This window comes from Eleutherodactylus coqui, chromosome 1 (assembly GCF_035609145.1).
Source record: "Eleutherodactylus coqui strain aEleCoq1 chromosome 1, aEleCoq1.hap1, whole genome shotgun sequence".
NCBI lineage: Eukaryota > Metazoa > Chordata > Amphibia > Anura > Eleutherodactylidae > Eleutherodactylus > Eleutherodactylus coqui.
Window position 1 is genome coordinate 84,711,573 of NC_089837.1, and position 19,048 is coordinate 84,730,620.

General features: G+C 45.1%; 1 protein-coding gene across 1 annotated transcript in view; it reads left to right on the forward strand.

Moving 5' to 3' along the window:
- SH3YL1 (SH3 and SYLF domain containing 1) overlaps positions 1 to 18,476 on the forward strand; it is an 88,184-nt gene extending 69,708 nt beyond the window's left edge. The window contains exon 10 of the mRNA XM_066597785.1: positions 18,094 to 18,476. Within this exon, the coding sequence (XP_066453882.1) occupies positions 18,094 to 18,284 (191 nt within the window). The 3' untranslated portion in view covers positions 18,285 to 18,476. The remainder of the gene's footprint in view (positions 1 to 18,093) is intronic.
- The last annotated feature ends 572 nt before the right edge of the window (positions 18,477 to 19,048 follow it).

Here is a 19,048-nt window from a genome sequence, read left to right on the forward strand (position 1 = left end):
GACAGTAATTATTCATATTTGGATGTTCTTTACAAAATATCCTCTATAGATTTCTATGTAACTTCTTGGTTACTAATGAAATGCTATACTAAATGTTGCAGATGTGCAGCCTTTAAATGTGTTAACTGCTTATTAATCTTTTTGGGAAGAATTTTCAAAATTTTAAGGCTGAAGCAAATGCTCTTGTGGCCATCAGTATAAGGTGTTAAATCCTAAAGCTCCACTATATACTGTAACTACTTTTACTGCTTGCACAATGTTTAACATGTTTGATGAACCTGAATTATAAAAGGAAATAAAAATCATATTTTTCAGAAAATCCATACCAGTATACAGTATTTTCTAAAACTAGACTCCTGGAACATTGTGAAAATATCACACAACACTTTAGTCATGAGCGCCTTCTTGCAATTTTGTGTCAAAGCCCAGCATTTTGTGAAAAAAAAATCATGTCTGTAGTTAAGCGTGTTCAACACACATCGAAAAATAAAGGTTCAAGAAGGGCAGAATTCCTACAAGCCACTTACGCCTTTGTCTACATGTGCATATCATGTAGTCACCAGAATTAAAAAGTCCAAACATCTTTGACTCAGATGTTTACTGACATCTGGATTGAAGACTTGAGAAATGTCCTGATTATGTGCAAGGATGATTCGATTTTCAGCTGCTCCTCATTTCGCGCATTAGTAGAAAGAATGAAATAACCTCTTTTCTCAGCCAAAATATGACGGCTGATAACATGAAAAAAATTTCCTTTTGTAGCCATACATTGTCCTCCGTTGTATTAATTGTCTTGTATAATTTTGTGTCATCTGCAAATATTGATATTTTACTGTGCAGCCCCTCTATCAGGTCATTGATAAATATATTGAACAGAATGGGGCCTAATACTGAACCCTGTGGCACCCCACTAGCAACGGTGGCCCAATCAGAGTATGAACCATGTATTACCACCCTCTGCTCTCTATCTCCGAGCCAATTCTTTACCCAAATACACACGTTTTCACCCAATCTGAGCTGTCTCATTTTATATATCAGCCTATTATGAGGCACGGTGTCAAATGCTTTAGAGAAGTCCAGATATACGAGATCAATAGACTCTCCCAGGTCCAGCCTAGGGCTTACTTCATTGTAGAAGCTGATCAGATTGGTCTGACATGATCGACCCTTCATGAATCTATGCTGGTGAGGAGTTATACCAATGTTCTCCTTGAGATATTCTTCGATGGCGTCTCCCAGAAACCCCTCGAATATTTTTCCTGAAGGCTAACTGTACATGGAGAATCTCCAGCCGATATCGCGCTCATCAATGTGCGTTTTACCCGCGGATGCAAGGCAGTTTTCAGGCAAAAACGCCTCGCATCACATTGTGAAATTTTGATCCTCTCGCATGAGTTTCACATGCGATAGAGGATCAGAAATGTTTGGCATTGATTTCAGTGGGAAACCTCGCATTGCACTTGCATGCAAGAGGCATGCGATGTATTTAAAGGGGTTGTCCCACGAAAGCAAGTGGGGTTATACACTTCTGTATGGCCATATTAATGCACTTTGTAATGTACATCGTGCATTAATTATGAGCCATACAGAAGTTATTCACTTACCTGCTCCGTTGCTGGCGTCCCCGTCTCCATGGTGCCGTCTAATTTCAGCGTCTAATCTCCCGATTAGACGCACTTGCGCAGTCCAGTCTTCTCCCTTCTGAATGGGGCCGCTCGTGCTGGAGAGCTGCTCCTCGTAGCTGCGCCCCGTCACGTGTGCCGATTCCAGCCAATCAGGAGGCTGGAATCGGCAATGGAACGCACAGAGCCCACGGTGCACCATGGGAGAAGACCTGCGGTCCACCGTGGGTGAAGATCCCGGTGGCCATCTTCGCAAGGTAAGTAAGAAGTCACCGGAGCGCGGGGATTCGGGTAAGTACTATCCGTTTTTTTTTTGTTTTTTTTTTAACCCCTGCATCGGGTTTGTCTCGCGCCGAACGGGGGGGGGCTATTGAAAAAAAAAAACCCGTTTCGGCGCGGGACAACCCCTTTAAGGTCCCATTGAAATCAATGGGTGGTGTTCCGAGGAGCATTGCTGTGAAGGAAACCATCGCTCATGTGTATGACTCCATTCAAAAGAATGAAGTTCATATTCGTGCGAGTTTTGTGAGTCTCACACAAGATTCTCAGCTGTGTCAAACCAGCCTAAGGAAGGGAAAAGAAATAGAGTGTTCGACTGCAGGAGAAAATGGATAAATATAGATAAAATAACTAATTTACCCAGAATGGCAATTCAAAGATATGTGTCTGTGAAAGGAAGTTGCTGGCTACAGTAGTTCTGTGATTACAGCAGCCTCAGCACTACTTGAGATGTATATTAACAGATGAGAATGTAGTGGCAAGTGTGATTGGAGCTTTATATCAGGCGTGCAGAAACTGGGACCATGACAAGGTCGCAGTTACATTTTATCATGGCAGCTGATGATATATACTTCTTCTTTGCGAATTGGAAAGGAGAACTCAGCCGCACAAATGGCCGAGCTTTAAAGTGAAATTGCTTCACATGAACACCTGAGTGCACTATGAAGTTTTAATTTTCACTGGAAGTATGTTAAGGTAAGAGAGCAGTACTGGTATCAGACTCCAGTGTTTCTTTTCGAAGTTTATTCCTTTTCTTTTTTTTATGTGACCATAGGGTTTCACCTAGTAGGTCAAGCAGACACACCTCTAGACATTGGAGTGCAGGGATTCCTACTTGGGCAGTTAAAGGGAATCAGTCACTAGTTCTGGTGCTGATAATGCAGTTTTCATTGAGTTGGTGGAGGCATATTTTATACTTGCTTGGCTCCCCATTTCTGGAAGTTGGCACATGGACTCAAAGATGCATGCAATGCCTGCAAACTCCATTAGAGATCCGTGGGAATGCGCATGTACCGCTTTGAGTCCATCGCACAGTCCTAGTGCCGACTTTCGGATCATGGGAGGCCAGGTACCTTTTAAAAAATCCCTCCCTGGACTCTCTGGAAGCTGCCCAATAAGCACTATAACTTAGTTTAAGGCACTTATAACTGGTGAACGATTCCCTTTTAATGTCTAAATTGCCTCATTCCCAAAGGACGGGGATATGTGCTCCCACACAGTGTGCCAGAAGTCTGCGCCCAGCACCGCACAGCGATGAGCCTTCTTGCTTCTTAATTTCTTATATAAAATAAGGCAAAAGGAATGATTATGTTAACTCTGGCTGCAGTATATTCCTTATCAGCAAGTGTCTTACAGAAGGTTACGGATGGAGTTTGGCGGTCACTGTCATGTAGCTTTAACACTTTTTTCCTTAATGAAAAGTGACAATATTATGACATGATAATTGGTGTTTATATGGGACCGGGAGAGGAGTAAAGCAACATTATAATGTTTATTTAGGAGAATCTCCCATAACAACAGAGTTAGCAAACTTTAACTTGACACAGTAATTACATCGTTGCAGCAAACTTGCTTTTCCAATGGCTTTTAATTTTGCTAAAGAAAACCCGTCGGGTCCTAAAAAAGTTAAAAGGCTCATAGGGCAGGCTACATGTAATAGTAGTTAAAAATAGTTAAAGAACCCAGGAAGTTGTAGGCATTCAGTGTAGGAGTCTCTAGGGACCACTGACCCATCCAGGCTGTTGTCTGTGGGTATTGGAGGCCATCAAAATACTAACGATGACCTGTCCGTGAGTGAGTGGCTTTGTGAGTGACTTACATGCTCCACCCCTAATCACATGACGGTAACATCATCACAGGTCCTGTATGCACACGGCTGCTGTCCAGGTGGGTGTTAGTATTCCATAGCAACTGAGGCCGCAGGGGGTTTGTAGTCCGCTCATAATCTGCCCAAGGATGAAGAACCTTTGATGACATCACCGTTATGTGATCAGAGGTCGAGCATGTAAGTCATTCACTTGGGATGAGTGTCACCATCATGTGATCAGGGGCGGAGCATGTAAGTCAGAGCTGTGTGGCGCATTGAGCTACCAGAAACACTGGTATTATAATTTCCTAGTAATATGCAAACCATGACTACTTTTGATATGGGCAAACTAATGGCTCCGATTAGAATCATAGAATGGTAGAGTTGGAAGGGACCTTCAGGGTCATCGAGTCCAACCCCCTGCTTAGTGCAGGATTCACTAAATCATCCCAAGAAAGATACATTGGACGTTGCTGTGCAAAATTGGAAAACAAACAGCCCGGCGAGCATCACCCTGTAGAGAAGACACGGATCTCAGAGCACTGCGACCAACTCTCCCCAACACAGGAACGCACAAGACCATGTCGCCTGTGCGGCCGTGTGAGCGCTAGAAGAGTGCTTCCATGGGGTTAGGCAACTCCTAATAACATACCCTGCTTGCGATCTTTTTTATGCACGTAAAATACGCAGTATATACTCCAGCATACGCGGCAATATGCAGCGATACCCAATTCAATTTGCAGGTAAAACGCTGCATATTACGATACGGCTCTGTGAGCCCGGCCTATTGCTGTGCCTGAATATGTCTGAGGCACAATATAATCTCTAGGAGGATATTTGGAATCTTAAGGCTGGTTTCACACTGGGCGGAATCGCAGCGGAATTTCCGTGCAGGCTTTCTGCATGGAAATTCCGCTGGCAATTTTTAGACTAGGATAAAGCAGCAAAGTGGATGAGATTTCCAAAAATCTTGTCCACACGCGGTGTCGAAACTGCGCTGAAATTGACATACCGCGCGGAATTCAAAATCATGGCATCTCAGTTTTAACTGCGCTTCCGCAGCGGCCATCTCTCCTCTCTATACTGAAGAGCTGGCCGCAGCAGAATAAGCCACTTGAAAACCCACGGAACTTCAAGCTGCGCAAATTTTGCGGAATTTCCGTGTGGTTCCGCTGCGGACATTCTAAGGGATTTCCACCTCGTGTGAACCCAGCCTAAATCTACTGATTCACCCACAGCGTATAATGACTCTCGGCGTTGTGAAGCCTCTTATGCTTCACCCTCTCTATTCTGTAAGTCTTCCTACCAGTCACTGAGGATGAATCACCGTTGTGATGTGGGGTCTATTGTACACAGTATAAACATCCGTAACATAATACTTCCCAGCCAGGATTTCTACTACATTGTAATCCAATCCTCACTTAATTATCTTCAAGTCGGCAGTTTGAACAGCGATGACTGCGGAGACGCGGAGCTGCGGGATTAGACGCGGGTTAGATTCCGTTATTAAAATCAAAGAGTCTCCGTACGGTAGAAGCTCTGAATATTGTTCTTGGGGCTATAAATACTTACAAATCACTCGGCCTTCTTAGTTGCTGACGTGCAGTAGAGACATCATTACCGTAAGCAAATGGTAGAATCCAGTACGGGCTATAGGGATGAATGGACAAATAAGTCTGCCCATAGGACTTGTCATTCAGCTTTATGCAGCCCCCCGAATCTCATGATCATTTACTCTGGTAGCAACCCCAGTCCTATACTGTCAGTGGGCATAAACTGTAATACCTGTAGCTGGCCCTTAGGGCTCGCTCACACAGGCGTATGTGGTCCACGTATCACACACGTATTTTTCATGCATGTAAAATATGCAGTACACGGAAGTACACATGTACATGCATATTTGCTATGTAGATTAACTCTTTCCAATCCAATCCCCCCTCCCCCCCGCACGCTCTTGTGTATTTTGGGTGGGAAAGCACATTGTGGAATCCTTGTAATTACTCAACAGAAACACATAAAAACGAACTGTCAGAATGATTTTAGTAGCACTTAAAAATTAACAATTTCCAATCTAGTGTCGCCCTCGTGCGTCATTAGGATTTCCCTGCATAGGTCCGTGCTGGCCAACACATGTTTCTAACAATATGCAGGACAGCGCTCTGACATTGGAGCTCTGTCCTGCATACTGTAGCATATATATGCAGAACAGCCTCTGACATCAGAGCCCTGTCTTGTATACGTAAGATACGTATGCAGAGCAGCCACTAACATCGGAGTGCTGTCCTGCATACTGTAACGTATATATGCACAACAGCCTCTGACATCAGAGTGCTGTCCTGCATACTGTAACATACATATGCAGAACACCCTCTGACGTCGGAGCACTGTCCTGCATACTGTAACATACTTATGCAGAACAGTATCTGACATCGGAGCGCTGTCCTTCATACTGTAACGTATATATGCAGAATAGCCTCTGACATCAGAGCGCTGTCCTGCATACTGTAGCATACATATGCAGAACTGCCTGTGACATCGGAGCGCTGTCCTTCATACTGTAGCATACATATGCAGAACCGCCTGTGACATCGGAGTGCTGTCCTGTATACTGTAGCATATATATGCATAACAGTCTCTGACATGGGAGCTCTGTCCTGCATACTGTTAGAAACATGTCAGCTCTCGTCCTACATCAGAGCTATACAGGGAAATCTTAATGTTGGATGAGGGCTGACACTGGATTGGAAAGAGTTAAATCCCCATAGCCTGTATTGATACTTATTACACACTAAAATAGGACATGGTGTGCTTTTTCTTACTCGCATAATACAAACGTCAGTGTGAGCGGTTGAATAGAAATCAATGTATTTTTAGCACCGCATATTATATGCGTAACATACGATTATCATTCAAACAAGTGAAAATGAATGATAACCGTTCAGTGTAAATGCAACGCACGATAAGTCGTTAACTTTTAGTTCATCGTTAGAGATGAGCGAGCGTACTCGGAAAAGCACTACTCGCTCGAGTAATTTGCTTTATCTGAGTATCGCTGTGCTCGTCCCTGAAGATTCGGGTGCCGGCACGGAGCGGGGAGCTGCAGGGGAGAGCAGGGAGGAACGGAGGGGAGATCTTTCTCTCCCTCTCTCCCGCCCGCTCTCCCCTGCTCCCCGCTGCGACTCACCTGTCAGCCGCAGCGGCACCCGAATCTTCAGGGACGAGCACAGCGATACTCGGATAAAGCAAATTACTCGAGCGAGTAGTGCTTTTCCGAGTACGCTCGCTCATCTCTATTCATCGTTCATTTTATGCAGGCGTAGAATCATTGGCTCGATCATTCAGTTTAAATACCGCTCGTTCAGTCGCTCTCATTGACTCATACAGTGAATGAGAATGACGATGTCTCTTTTGAACGAGCCGGCGATGTATTTGCCTGTATTAAGAGGCTGCCCGAGAGATCTCTGACACCGTTCGCTTGTTCAAATCAATAATTTGCAGATCCATTGCTCATCGACTCACTACCTGGATGTCCATGTGTGAAAAAGAGAGCTCATTTGCATAAGTTTTTTTTCCCAGGGAGCATTTCCTGCCCTAGAAGACTCCTCATGCCAATCTGGCAGTCTCTCTAAGCAGAAACATTACCATCGGGACCTAAATGAGAGCAGATCTCTAGATATTGCAGGCACTAAGGTCCTTTCTCTAGGACAGATTGGCAGTGTGATGTATATTAACCCTTTCCAATCCACTGTCTGACAGGTTAAGACATTATGATTTAAGGCTGTACAGCTCCGATGTCGGAAGACGTCCGTCGGGGTTCTCTTACTGTATATTGCCAGCCTCTCAGCTGTCGGAGCCTATCCAATGTGTCACCTCATGCAGTACTGGCTTTAGCCAGCAGATAGCGCCATTGTATAACAGCAGAAAAAGTGTAAGCCCCCTAGGAAAACCAGGATACAAATTGGATTGGAAAGGGTTAAGGCTAGCTTCACACAGCTGTATGCAATTCTTTCAGTGAAAACACCCCCTTTTCACTGCATTTGGCTGTACATATTCTGTGCATTGTGATGTGTGTGTGCCTTTTACCTCCATATTAACTCCATTGCACGAGCGCAAAACAAGATGCAAAAACGCCAATCGATGTAACTTTTTTCCACTGTCTCCTGGCTACACGTGTAAACAAACAAACAAACAAAAACTCCATGAACCTGCATGCAGCCGCGTATTTGCTGCACTTTTTATGCAATCCCATAGGCTTTAATGGGCGATTTTGGTCTGTAAATAGAGGTGAGAATAGGCTGCGTTTTGAATACAACAGTGCAAATGAATGCTGTTGCATGCTATCCCTATTACGGACATACGCCCGTGTGAGTGGTCCTCAGAAGAATAACTGGCAGTGCCAGACTCTTTAATTAAAGTGCAGTGATGTAATAAATAAGAATTCCTGCGTGTTGGGTGCCGTTTGACTTGAGTCGTAGGTAGCAGCGATACGTTCCATCCACAGGGGATTCTCTGCGTTCGGCTTGTGTGGCACTTTAGCACCATCTTGTGTGAGAGAACGTTGTCACATACAGCAGCAGGTATATGCAGTATCATCGTCACGGAGGGCGGCAGCACCAACATGTCATATTGGCAGCTTTATGTTAGCAGATCTCTCGTGTCTGGACCATCAGAGGTCACAAGACTGCATGCTGATAATCGTGTTATATGGCGCAATATGCATGTTTGGCGCTATGATTGCTTCTAGGATGTGGGTGCTTGAGTTTGGGGTGGTAGTGGGTTCTGCTCTGTGAGGACCATTTCCTGTTTTTAGAAGTGCTCCCCTGGCAGATGAGCACAGTGGGTTTTATGACTAAGGCCAAAATCTCACAAGCATATGCTTATTTGCATTGCGTTTTTTGCGAAATGAACGTTGCTTCTTTGCACACAGAAAACGTACGTATGTGCTTTTGAAAATATAAGCACTGATTGAAATGGTAATTAGTCTAATGAGTTCCAGATGTGTTCTTTTTCCTGTGCAGTTAAGTGGCGTTTCACGCAGCTGATAACGTGTTTTGTTCAGATTTGCGCATCCCCATAGACGTCAATGGGGACTTTTGGTGTGCAGATGCGCAGGAAAATGTTTTTTTTGCATGAACAAAATGCGCAGGTAATATACATGCCTGCGAATGAACCAATAGAAATCAATGGGTTCTATTCTCTGCATATGGTGCACACAGATACACCCGGATGCATCGGGCATAAGGCACACACTGATCACCACAGCATTATTATAATCGCCTGCCTAATTTGTTGCCTAAAGAGTTCTGATTTATAAGGGAGCTTTTACACGGTATGGAATAGGCCGCACAATGCACCGCAAGCCGCGGCAAAGTCTGCACCACAGTCCGCAGGCTGACTGCAAATTTTGATGCAGAATATAAAATGGCTTAAAACCTGCCTGCAATTTTGCATCAAAATCCGCAGTTAGACCTCTGCATTTTGGCATGGAATTCACAGCTACAGATTTGGCTTCATCCTGCGGCGTAATTCTGTCCCGTGTAAGATTAGGGACCTTAAGGCTTAGAATCCACATGATCTCTGAAGATGTCTTGTGTTATTTGGTACCAAGACGTTGGCAGCAGATCCTTTAAGACTTTTAAGTTAAGAGGTGCGCCCTCCATGGATCAGACTTGTTTTTGCAGAACATCCCATAGATGTACGACTAGATTGAGATCTGGGCAATTTGGAGGCCAAGTTATCACCTTGATCTCTTTGTCCCGTTCCTCATACATTCCTGAACAATTTCTGCAGTGTGGCGGATTATTTTGCTGAAAGAGGGCACTGCCAGTATGGAATACCGCTGCCATGTAGGAGGGTACTTGGTCTGTACAACGACTAGCTAGGTGGTACATATCAAAGTAACATCCACTTGAATGCCAGAATGCAGGGTTTTTTTCCGAGCATAACCCTGTCTCCTCCAGATTATCTTCTTCTCATAGGACTTTCCGCTGCGATCTATATCTCAGGTAGGCATTACACATGAGTCTGAATATGTCTTTGCAATCCATATAGCTACATCCCAGAGTTGGGCCAGATTTCCTGAAGTTGGATGAGGCCAACAAACTGTGACACAGGGTGCTTTTAGATGGAACGAGTATCGTTCAAACGAGCGAAAGTGAGCGATAATCATTCCGTCCTAATTTGAGCCAAGGACTGAATGGCGAGCACGAATCGTTTACTTCTTGTTTAGGCTAACTTCACACAGGTGAGCATCATATAGGGTTGTGAATCCCGCCCCCATATCGCGCTCACCATCCATGTGAATTCCTCGAGGATACGAGGAGTTTTCACGTTAAAACAGCCTCACATCACTTTGCGGAAGAAGCAATCCCCCGCCAGGGCTGTCGGCCACGGTGAAGTTCTGTGGAGCTCTTCCCATTGTTTTCAATGGAAGACCTTGCATGATGGTGCACCTAGCACATGGCGCGATGCTGCCGCCGGCCTAATTGAAAACAATGGGCTGCAATGCTAGAGCACGCCCAGATAGAACATGCCGCGATTTGTTTCCCACATAGCATCGCGGTGCCATGTAGGAAAACATTGGCTCGTTCACTTCTCAATTAGTTTAAGCACTAATGGTTCACTGTTTCACATTCGTATGTGAAGCACTGAATGATTCTCATTGAACAGGTCAATGCTGATTAATCTGCCTGTCTAAACGGTCTGCACAAGAGGAAACGAGCTAGCGATGACATCACGTGCAAACGAGAATTGTTCCGTGTAAAACCAGCTCTGCACTCAGGCCGCCTTCACACATGCTGTAAATGCCGAGGATTTTTCTGGGGATATTCTGCGACATTTAGAGTACAAGCCACATGGACCAGATTTCAAAGATTGAGGTCACAATTTCCACACAGAATCCGTAGTGTATTTAAATAGCACCGCAGATTTTTAATTCGCAGCATGTCTATTTATGCCGTGGCTTCTGACTGCACATTTCAGCCTTTAAAAACTGTAGCAAATCCACCAATAATTCCATGACAAAATTCCCACCCTTTACTTGCAGATTTGGCCACTGAGAACCTTTTGAGTATTCGCAGTGGGTTTTCCGCTGTGGATTATAGGGCCTAAATATTCTAATGTTGGTATCTCAAAATACTAACCAGTGTACTGTGTAAGGCCTCGGTCAGACGGGCGATTTTTGGTACTGAGAGCTGCCCCTGATTGGTCCCTGCGCTGAGCCAATCAGAGGCAGAACTCACTCACCCATTCATGAATTCATGAATGGGTGAGTGAAAGCTGCCTCTGATTGGTGAGGGCTGTCACCAAGCAGAGGCAGCTCATTCAGCAGGCGGGGATTTTAAATCCCCGCCTGCTAAATACTACTCACAGCAGTTCAGGAGAACTGCCGGCCGGGCGCGGCTGAACTCCGTCTGCCGGGACAAGGTGAGTATATATTTTTTTTTTACTTTTTACACAGTTTTGGATGATTTTCAGGGAAGGGCTTATATTTTTAAGCCCTTCCCGAAAATTCATCCTGAGATCGCCCGCAGCCCATTGCTTTCAATGGAGCCGGCTGTATTGCCAGCTCCATTGAATTCAATGCGCTGGACAGCGCTGCACTGCTCCGGGCTGTTTCTAATTAAACGCGGCTAGGAGCAGATTTTTCGGGCGTTTTTTTTCGGCCCCGGTCACGCGATTTGCGGATGCGCATCCGTCATGCGATCCGCAAATCGCGGGAAAAAACGCCCGTGTGACCGAGGCCTAAACCTGTTAGTTCTGAACAACCCCATGTTGATTTAGTGTGTGTGTGTGATGGAAGATGCAAATGAGCCTCCTCCTTAAATTATGTCCTAATGCCTTCAGTGCTGTCTTGCTACTGAGTGGTCTGTTAGGGAGGGCTCCATCATTTGCTGTAGACCAAGTTGCTCCACACAAGGTTCTATGACAGGAGTCCCATGCAGCCTGTCTGATTCCCCTGCTCTGTAGACCTATCCAACTTCCAAATCTCTGACTACTGGCCATCCATCTTCGTTGAGGGGTCACTTTAACAAGGTCTTAAAAGTACATCCGCACAGAGCAAATTTTCGCAATTCTTTGACAAGATCCACATTGCATCCGCTGCAAAATACCCATGTGCTTAGGATTTTGTCCCACTCATTCAGAGTCGTGAAATGCGCAGTGAAAATTCACAGCATAAGGCCGCCTGCAGACGGGCAGAAATTCCGTGGCACTGCCCGGCAGCTGCCTCCGGTCTGCGCATCAAACAGCCGGAGCCGCGGGCAAGTACGCGCTGCTCTCTGCAGGTGCTCGGGTCGGGTCCCGCGGCAGGAATCCTCGCAGCCGGATCCGACCCGCCCGTCTGCAGGTGGCCTAAGGCCGAATGCACATGGCAGGTCCGGACTCCGGCAGCCGAATCCACTCCTGACCACGGCCATTGACCCAGCATACCTGTCTTCTTTCTTTTTCTGTACTGCGGATGGTCAAGCCATCGCACATGCACAGTACAGAATTTCCCATTCTGTCGCTAGGCGATGACGCGGGTACCCGCAGCCTATCCGGAATGTCGGACGACTTCTATTGACTTCAATGGAAGCCGTCCGTCTAGAGCCCGCACAGAAATGGAGCATGCTGCGATTTTTCATCCGCGGATTCCACTCATGTGCATGCAGAAACACTTTTTTTTCCATAGCATCCTATGGGCTGTATTTGCTGCGGAATCCGGAGGCTTACACCCACTTAGAGATTTTTTTTTTAAGTCTCTTCCATTTTGCCTGTACTGTAATATGCCTTAGACTTTCCACACGTGAACCTGCAGCGTATATTTTACATGTCAACATCCCCGAATGGTTGACTCCAGGAAATGTTAAGTACTGCGCTTAGTACTTCTTCCAAGAACAAATTGATTGAAATAAAAGCACATAATATTACGCCACTGATTAAACATCCCCGCCCTGGCATAGTTCAGTGATTAATGGCATTCTATAGATATCTTCAGACTAATAAGCATAAACAATACATTCAAGCCAAAAGTAACTTCTGCCAAAACAAACCCCATCCAGCTCGGAGGCCGCTAATGTGTAAACAGATCCAGATCCTTATTAGGGTAGAGTGTCTGCACACGTGATGGGTTCCCGTAAGAATCAGGGATGCTGAATTATCCACATCTCGGTTGGCTTTTTGCCCTCACATTGTGAGCAGAACTATTTTGTGGTTTCAAAGGATATTCACGATTTCAACACAGCAGTATCATCATGGCTGAAAACTCGTAAGGTAATAAAATCGATGCCATTAAAAAGGATTTAAAGAGAACTCGTTTAATGCGGGCACCTCATAAATGATGCTTCGGTATTACCTCTGACTTGTTTTAATTGGAACATCCCTAATTTCAAGAATATCTCAGTAACAGTATTCCTTCATATTAAAGGAGTATTCCAATTTTTTTCCTTGTTTTCTATTGGCTGCAGCGGTCATGTGGATAAACAATACATCACCGTTGCAGCCAATTTCAACAAAGACTAGAGATGATGAACGGGTTAGTAGGCGATTAGGAGGTAAGTAGTGTGTCTCTTTATTTATTACAGAGCATCCTTTCTTTTACTACACAGCCAATCTCTTTTTAAGGGTGCATTCACACGAACGTATATCGGCTCGGTTTTCACGCTGAGCCGATATACGTTGTCCTGGTGTGCAGGGGGGGGGGGGGGGGGATGGAAGAGCCAAGTGCAGGAACTGAGGCTCCCGCCCCCTCTCTGCCTCCTCTCCGCCCCTCTGCACTACTTGCAATGAGAGGAGGCGGGACGGGGCGGGGCTAAATTCCAGGAATTAGCCCCGCCCCGTCCCGCCTCTCCCCATTGCAAATAGTGCAGAGGGGCGGAGAGGAGGCAGAGAGGGGGCGGGAGCCTCAGTTCCTGGCCCTGGCTCTTCCATCCTCCCCCCCCTGCACACGAGGACAACGTATATCGGCTCGGCGTGAAACCCGAGCCGATATACGTTCGTGTGAATGCACCCTAAGGTTGGTTATGGTCTCTTTGATGGATCCGCTTTTTTTCTGCATTGATTTATAAAGAGTGACCCAGTTGGTCTTCTGTCAGGTATCAGTTTTTTTGTTTGCTGGATACAATAGTGCAACATGCTATACTTTTCTGACCATTAACCCTTTGCAATCCATTTTTGGATTCAGGGTTTTCTAAGGGGCTTTCTCTTTCTGCCATTATACAATGGTGCCATCTGCTGGCTAGAGTCAGTACTGCAGTATATGACATGCCGGAGAGGCCCCCAACAACAGATTGGCCAGTAATTTACAGTAAGAATACCCTGCCGAACGTCCTCCGACATCGGAGCTGTACAGCCTTCAATTAGAATGTCTTTAGACATCAGACAGTGGATTGGAAAGGGTTAAAAAGAATCTGGAGCCTGACAGAAAAATACTAAGAGGTTCTTTTACACAGGCCAATTATCAGGTCCAAACGTTCTTTGAACACTCCTTTGGTCAGCCCATGCAAAAGGAACATTTGTCAAATGATTGTAGTAGTGATCATTAGTTCCTGGCCTGTGTAAAAGAAAATGAATTGAGTGTTGATTAACATGCGTGTGAATTCAGCACAAGTTACATTGGGCGAAGGAGTTGGCTCATCTAAAAGGACCTTAAGAAAGAATAATACATTTGCCTCCAGGAGTGGAATACACAAAATTAATGATTTTAATAAAATCTGTGTAATTGCTAGTAGGGAGCCATGACATTTTCCACTCTTAAAGCATACCTGAGTTTAACAAGTTTTCTAAAACATAAGTTCTCCTTACTTGCTCATTTGCTGCTGTTTGCACCCTGTTTCATGTTTTTAAGTTCTTTCTCATTTTTCTGCTCCCCTGCTATTTTAAATCCATTGTCAGGCAGAGGGGGCATGTTGCAAGCCTTGCATTCTGCCAGTAGTTCACTGTCCTGTACTTCTTTTCCCTCACTACTTCTGCTGCATTACGCTGTCACCGGTCCACTCAACAAGGAGGCAGTATCTGAATGCCCACCTCTTTGCTTTCTCAGGATGATTGTATGATTCAGGCATTCGGAGACATTCTGGTCAAATGACTAGTAAGCACAATATAATGCACACACAAACACAAGCCGTTACAGCATGGGGAGCAGATCTGTCAACCTGTGAGTTCAGGAAGCGGCCTGTCAAGATAGTCCCTCTCCCACAGCTAAGAAAACATCCCTGTGTCCCAGTATATAGAGAACCTCAATACCTAACAACAGGCAGTGGATTGCAGAGGGACTGCAAGGGAGACCCCTAGTAGTAGCTACTTGATTTACAGTAGTAGAGCAAGAAACGTCTTAATGAAAGTATATTACTATATTGAACAGACAGACACCGGCTATTACATGAGCATTAGTCGTCTGAAAATTAGTGCCCTTTTAAGAACAATGAGGTATTTTGTAATTCTGAGAGGTTGAACTTGTTGAAAATGTTACAAAGTTATATTAAAGTTTAGTAAAAGTTTTGTTATGTCCACCATAATAATGGGTATGGATTCCTCAGCTCCACTTGACCAATTAGCATGCTCATTGAATGTGTTTACACAATAGGAGAACATTGAACATGTTTCAGAGCCTTCTTTGGCTCCTGTGATGGATTTGAGCCGTCTGTGTGTACGTGTAAATGGATGTGCGTAGCTGTAAATAGACATATAATTGTGTACGTAAGTGTGAAGAGATTGGAGAATGGATGCATAGGTGTGGACGAATACACAACAGATCTCATACATCATGATGGGACTTTGTGTTCATTGGCCAATCAAATACCCTGAGTTTTCTTTTTAATGCTCATTGGCAAATACTTTTGGCCTCGTTGCTTGCTGTATTCATCATGTTGGCTATTACTGATATTTCTCCATGTTCTCAATGTAGCTGGATGTATTTTCTTTTGTATTTTTATAATAATGTATTGCGTAATCCATTGTGAGTTCCAAGCAGACTATCAAAAATATACTTGTGCTGATTCCAAACTATCTGCAGCTGTTGGCAGGTGGAGAAGCAATTGTGTCCATAGAAATAAGAGCTCCTGTCTATCACACGGCGTATTTCTAGACAGATGGCAATTTAGTACTATGAGATTCTAACAAAAATAGCATTGTCTGACTAATTTCAGAGAAGTTTAGTCTTATTGCTACACTTACTGTTTTTCTTAATGGTTGTCTTGGTTTAGAATAAAAGTCCCGCCTCCCCCCCCTTCCCCCATAATAGCGGCACTCTTGCCTACATTTGGTAATGCTGCTCATACCAGTCCTTTGCGGTGGTCGGGCACAGCTGTCGGCTGGTTGAGCTCATTCAGCTGATAGCTATTTTGCTTAACAGCCCAATGCACATACATGCCAATCTTGCATGCATTCTGAATGCGGAGAGGGGAGAAAGTCGCTACCATACAGGTTGGGCAGCTGCTTTACCTTCCTGAGAACAAAAGGATCTGACAGCTGAGATCCAATTACCCGATCTTTATCTACCCCAACATCTGCCATCTAGGAAGAGTCAAGAGGCCACCATACACATTATGTAATTAGAGGGTTTGGCCAATATACTACTTTGTACGGTCACCTAAAGCCTCCTTCCCACAAATGGATTTCCGGCACGTAATTCGCGGCGGAAATCCGTTGCGTTGCCCGCAGCTATTAGGTTCTATTGAACCTAATAGCTCAGTACTCACGGTGCGGAATTCCACTGCGGAATTCCGCACCGTGAATTCACCCGTCCTCACCCGCGGCATGCTCTATTTGCCGCGGGTGTACGCGCGGACGGCTTCCATTGCAGACAATGGAAGCCATCCGTTCACGCTATCTTCCGCTGTAGCACAGCGGAAGATTGCGTGAAAACGGTTCCCCGCCCACCGCGTCATATGACGCAGCCGGCACGTTATATGACACGGTTGGCCGCGGTGGGCGTGTCACATGACGCGGCGGAGGTGGGCCGGGAAGCATCATGCGGGAGCGAGGACACCGGATCCGCACGTAAGTATGGGGTCTCCTAGGGGGGCGCCGTGATGGGCTCTACCGCGGAATTTCGCGGCGGAGCCCGTCACGGCCGTGTGCAGCCGGCCGCCTCTCACACGGGCGTTTTTACGCAGCTAATTTAGCCGTGTTTTTTTTTAAAAAACGCGACCATTGGAAACATTGGACTTCATTGCATTCATTCCATTTATTAGCCATGTAAAAACTTCTGGCCAGTGAAAGTAGGACATCAGTGGCCAAATATGGCAGCCAGTGTTATATGCAGCCGGAAAAGATTGGCCTTTCCCTGTCTTTCAGCCGAGATACACTGGCGCTCCCATAGACTCCTATGGGAGCTGCTAAAAAAGGGAGGGGAAGGTAGTTTAGCAGTGGTACCAGATGGGAAAATTTGATAATGGATCCATTGCATCTGTCTTGGCTGTGATGAGGGATTCACTTGAACAGAGATGAGATGCAATAGCGGACACCACCTACGGTCTGATGTGGCACTGTTTTTAGAAAAATATCAGACTTTTTTTCCCTCCAGTCCTGGACAAACTTCTGTAAGTTTTGGTGGAAACATTAGCAGAGCCATACACACTATATATAACGTGGCCAGACGTTGTTGGGTTGTGATATGGTAGTTGGGTTGTGGGTCATTCCCGAAAAAATGTGGAACAAGATCCTAACAAGGGAAAGATCGTGCGCTAATGGAATGATAAAATGGACTGCCTTGTTTCCATTTCACAAAACTGTAACTCTTACCAATTCATGCAAATCCAAAGCAACCTCTGTGGTTTGTTGGCGGCCCTCAGCTCTTCGGAACCTGTACTTAATGCTATGTTTTTGTTTATGTAGGTCTGAAAACAGAAAAGAACATCAAACACAATAAGACACCAACACATCTTAGCCCTCCTGCACACGAACGGATTTGCATTGCGGAATCCGCAGTCGGGGTCCACACCGCGGATCTGCACCAAATGCCATTCATAGCATGCTATGGAAATTTGCTTCTTCCTGCACACTTCTGGAAACCAATTGTGGTTTCCGCAAGCAGAAGAAAAAATCGCAGCTGTCCAACCCGCGGCCCATCTGCAATTGACATTGCGGCTTGGTCATGGGTACCTGTGTCATCAGCTAGTGACGTCGAGGGGAAAACATAAAAAACTGCGCATGTCTGATGGCGGTTCACCTGATAAATGACCGGTACGCAGGGTCGCCAGAAACAGGGTCGGATTTCACTGCGGGCTCCCGCATGCGGAATCCAACCCTTTTGTGTGCAGGAGGCCTTATAGTGGTGGCTTTGGTGACTTGGTTCGGTGGGGACTTGGTTGGGGGCTTTGCTAGAGCTAGCCACCAGATGTACTTTTATGCCAGAAGGATTACTGTATGATCAGTTAGTAATAATCTTGTCCTTTTATTTCCTAGGGGGGTCAAGAGCGGACTACGTCACTGCCACTGCCATCTATCCATTTGAAGCTTTACAGCCAGGAGACCTGTCTTTCCAAATTGGCGATAGGATCATAGTCACCACAAAGACTGACTCTCAGTATGATTGGTGGGAAGGAAAATTAAAAGGGGAACTCGGTATCTTTCCTGCCAATTACGTAATGATATAAATGAAAGTATTTTCTCTGAAGGTGCTGGATGTGTAAAAAATTCTAAAAGATTTCTATAATGAATATATTTATATTGCCAAATCTTATCTTTGGGCGCGTATGCTGGGAGATTACCTCAAATAAGTTATTCCGCCAAATAAAGTGTTTACAATTGTTGGGCCAATATTTAAATAAATTGGTGATGCATTTTAAGGTTTGTGTTTCTTTTGTTCGCTTACTCTTACTATATATTTCTAAGGGTGGTTTCACATCTGCCTTTGGGGCTGCGCTTTATCGCTTCATTTGGGGAGCAGGAATAGTGAATCCCTGCAGCCGAAAATCTCGGTCTCAGAAAGGAACCGAACAGTGCCAAATGGACCCCGCTGCTGGGCTTTTGTACGGAAGAAAAAGGGGCTGCATGCAGCGATTTTTCTTCTGGTACTTTGAGTCGGATCTGTGAAGGAACCTCCAACCGGAGGTTCCAACACAGATGTGAAACCAACCTAACAATACCGCTTTCAATTTCTCTAGAGCTTGCACCAGATGCAAAAAATAAATGTTAACAACCCAAACCATTTTTGAGTTATTACCAACTATTGTTGCATCTATGGAATTAAAAACAATTGGTATTAACCATTGTAAATCTTCCCCATCTGCTAATCGTTGCACTAAACATTCCTGATTACCATGGTCTTTCCTATGTTAAGGCAGCAGAAATACAGTCCTAAGCTCTCGCTCACGACCTGAAGGTTGCAGGTTCAATCCCTGTGTGGTTCAGGTATCCA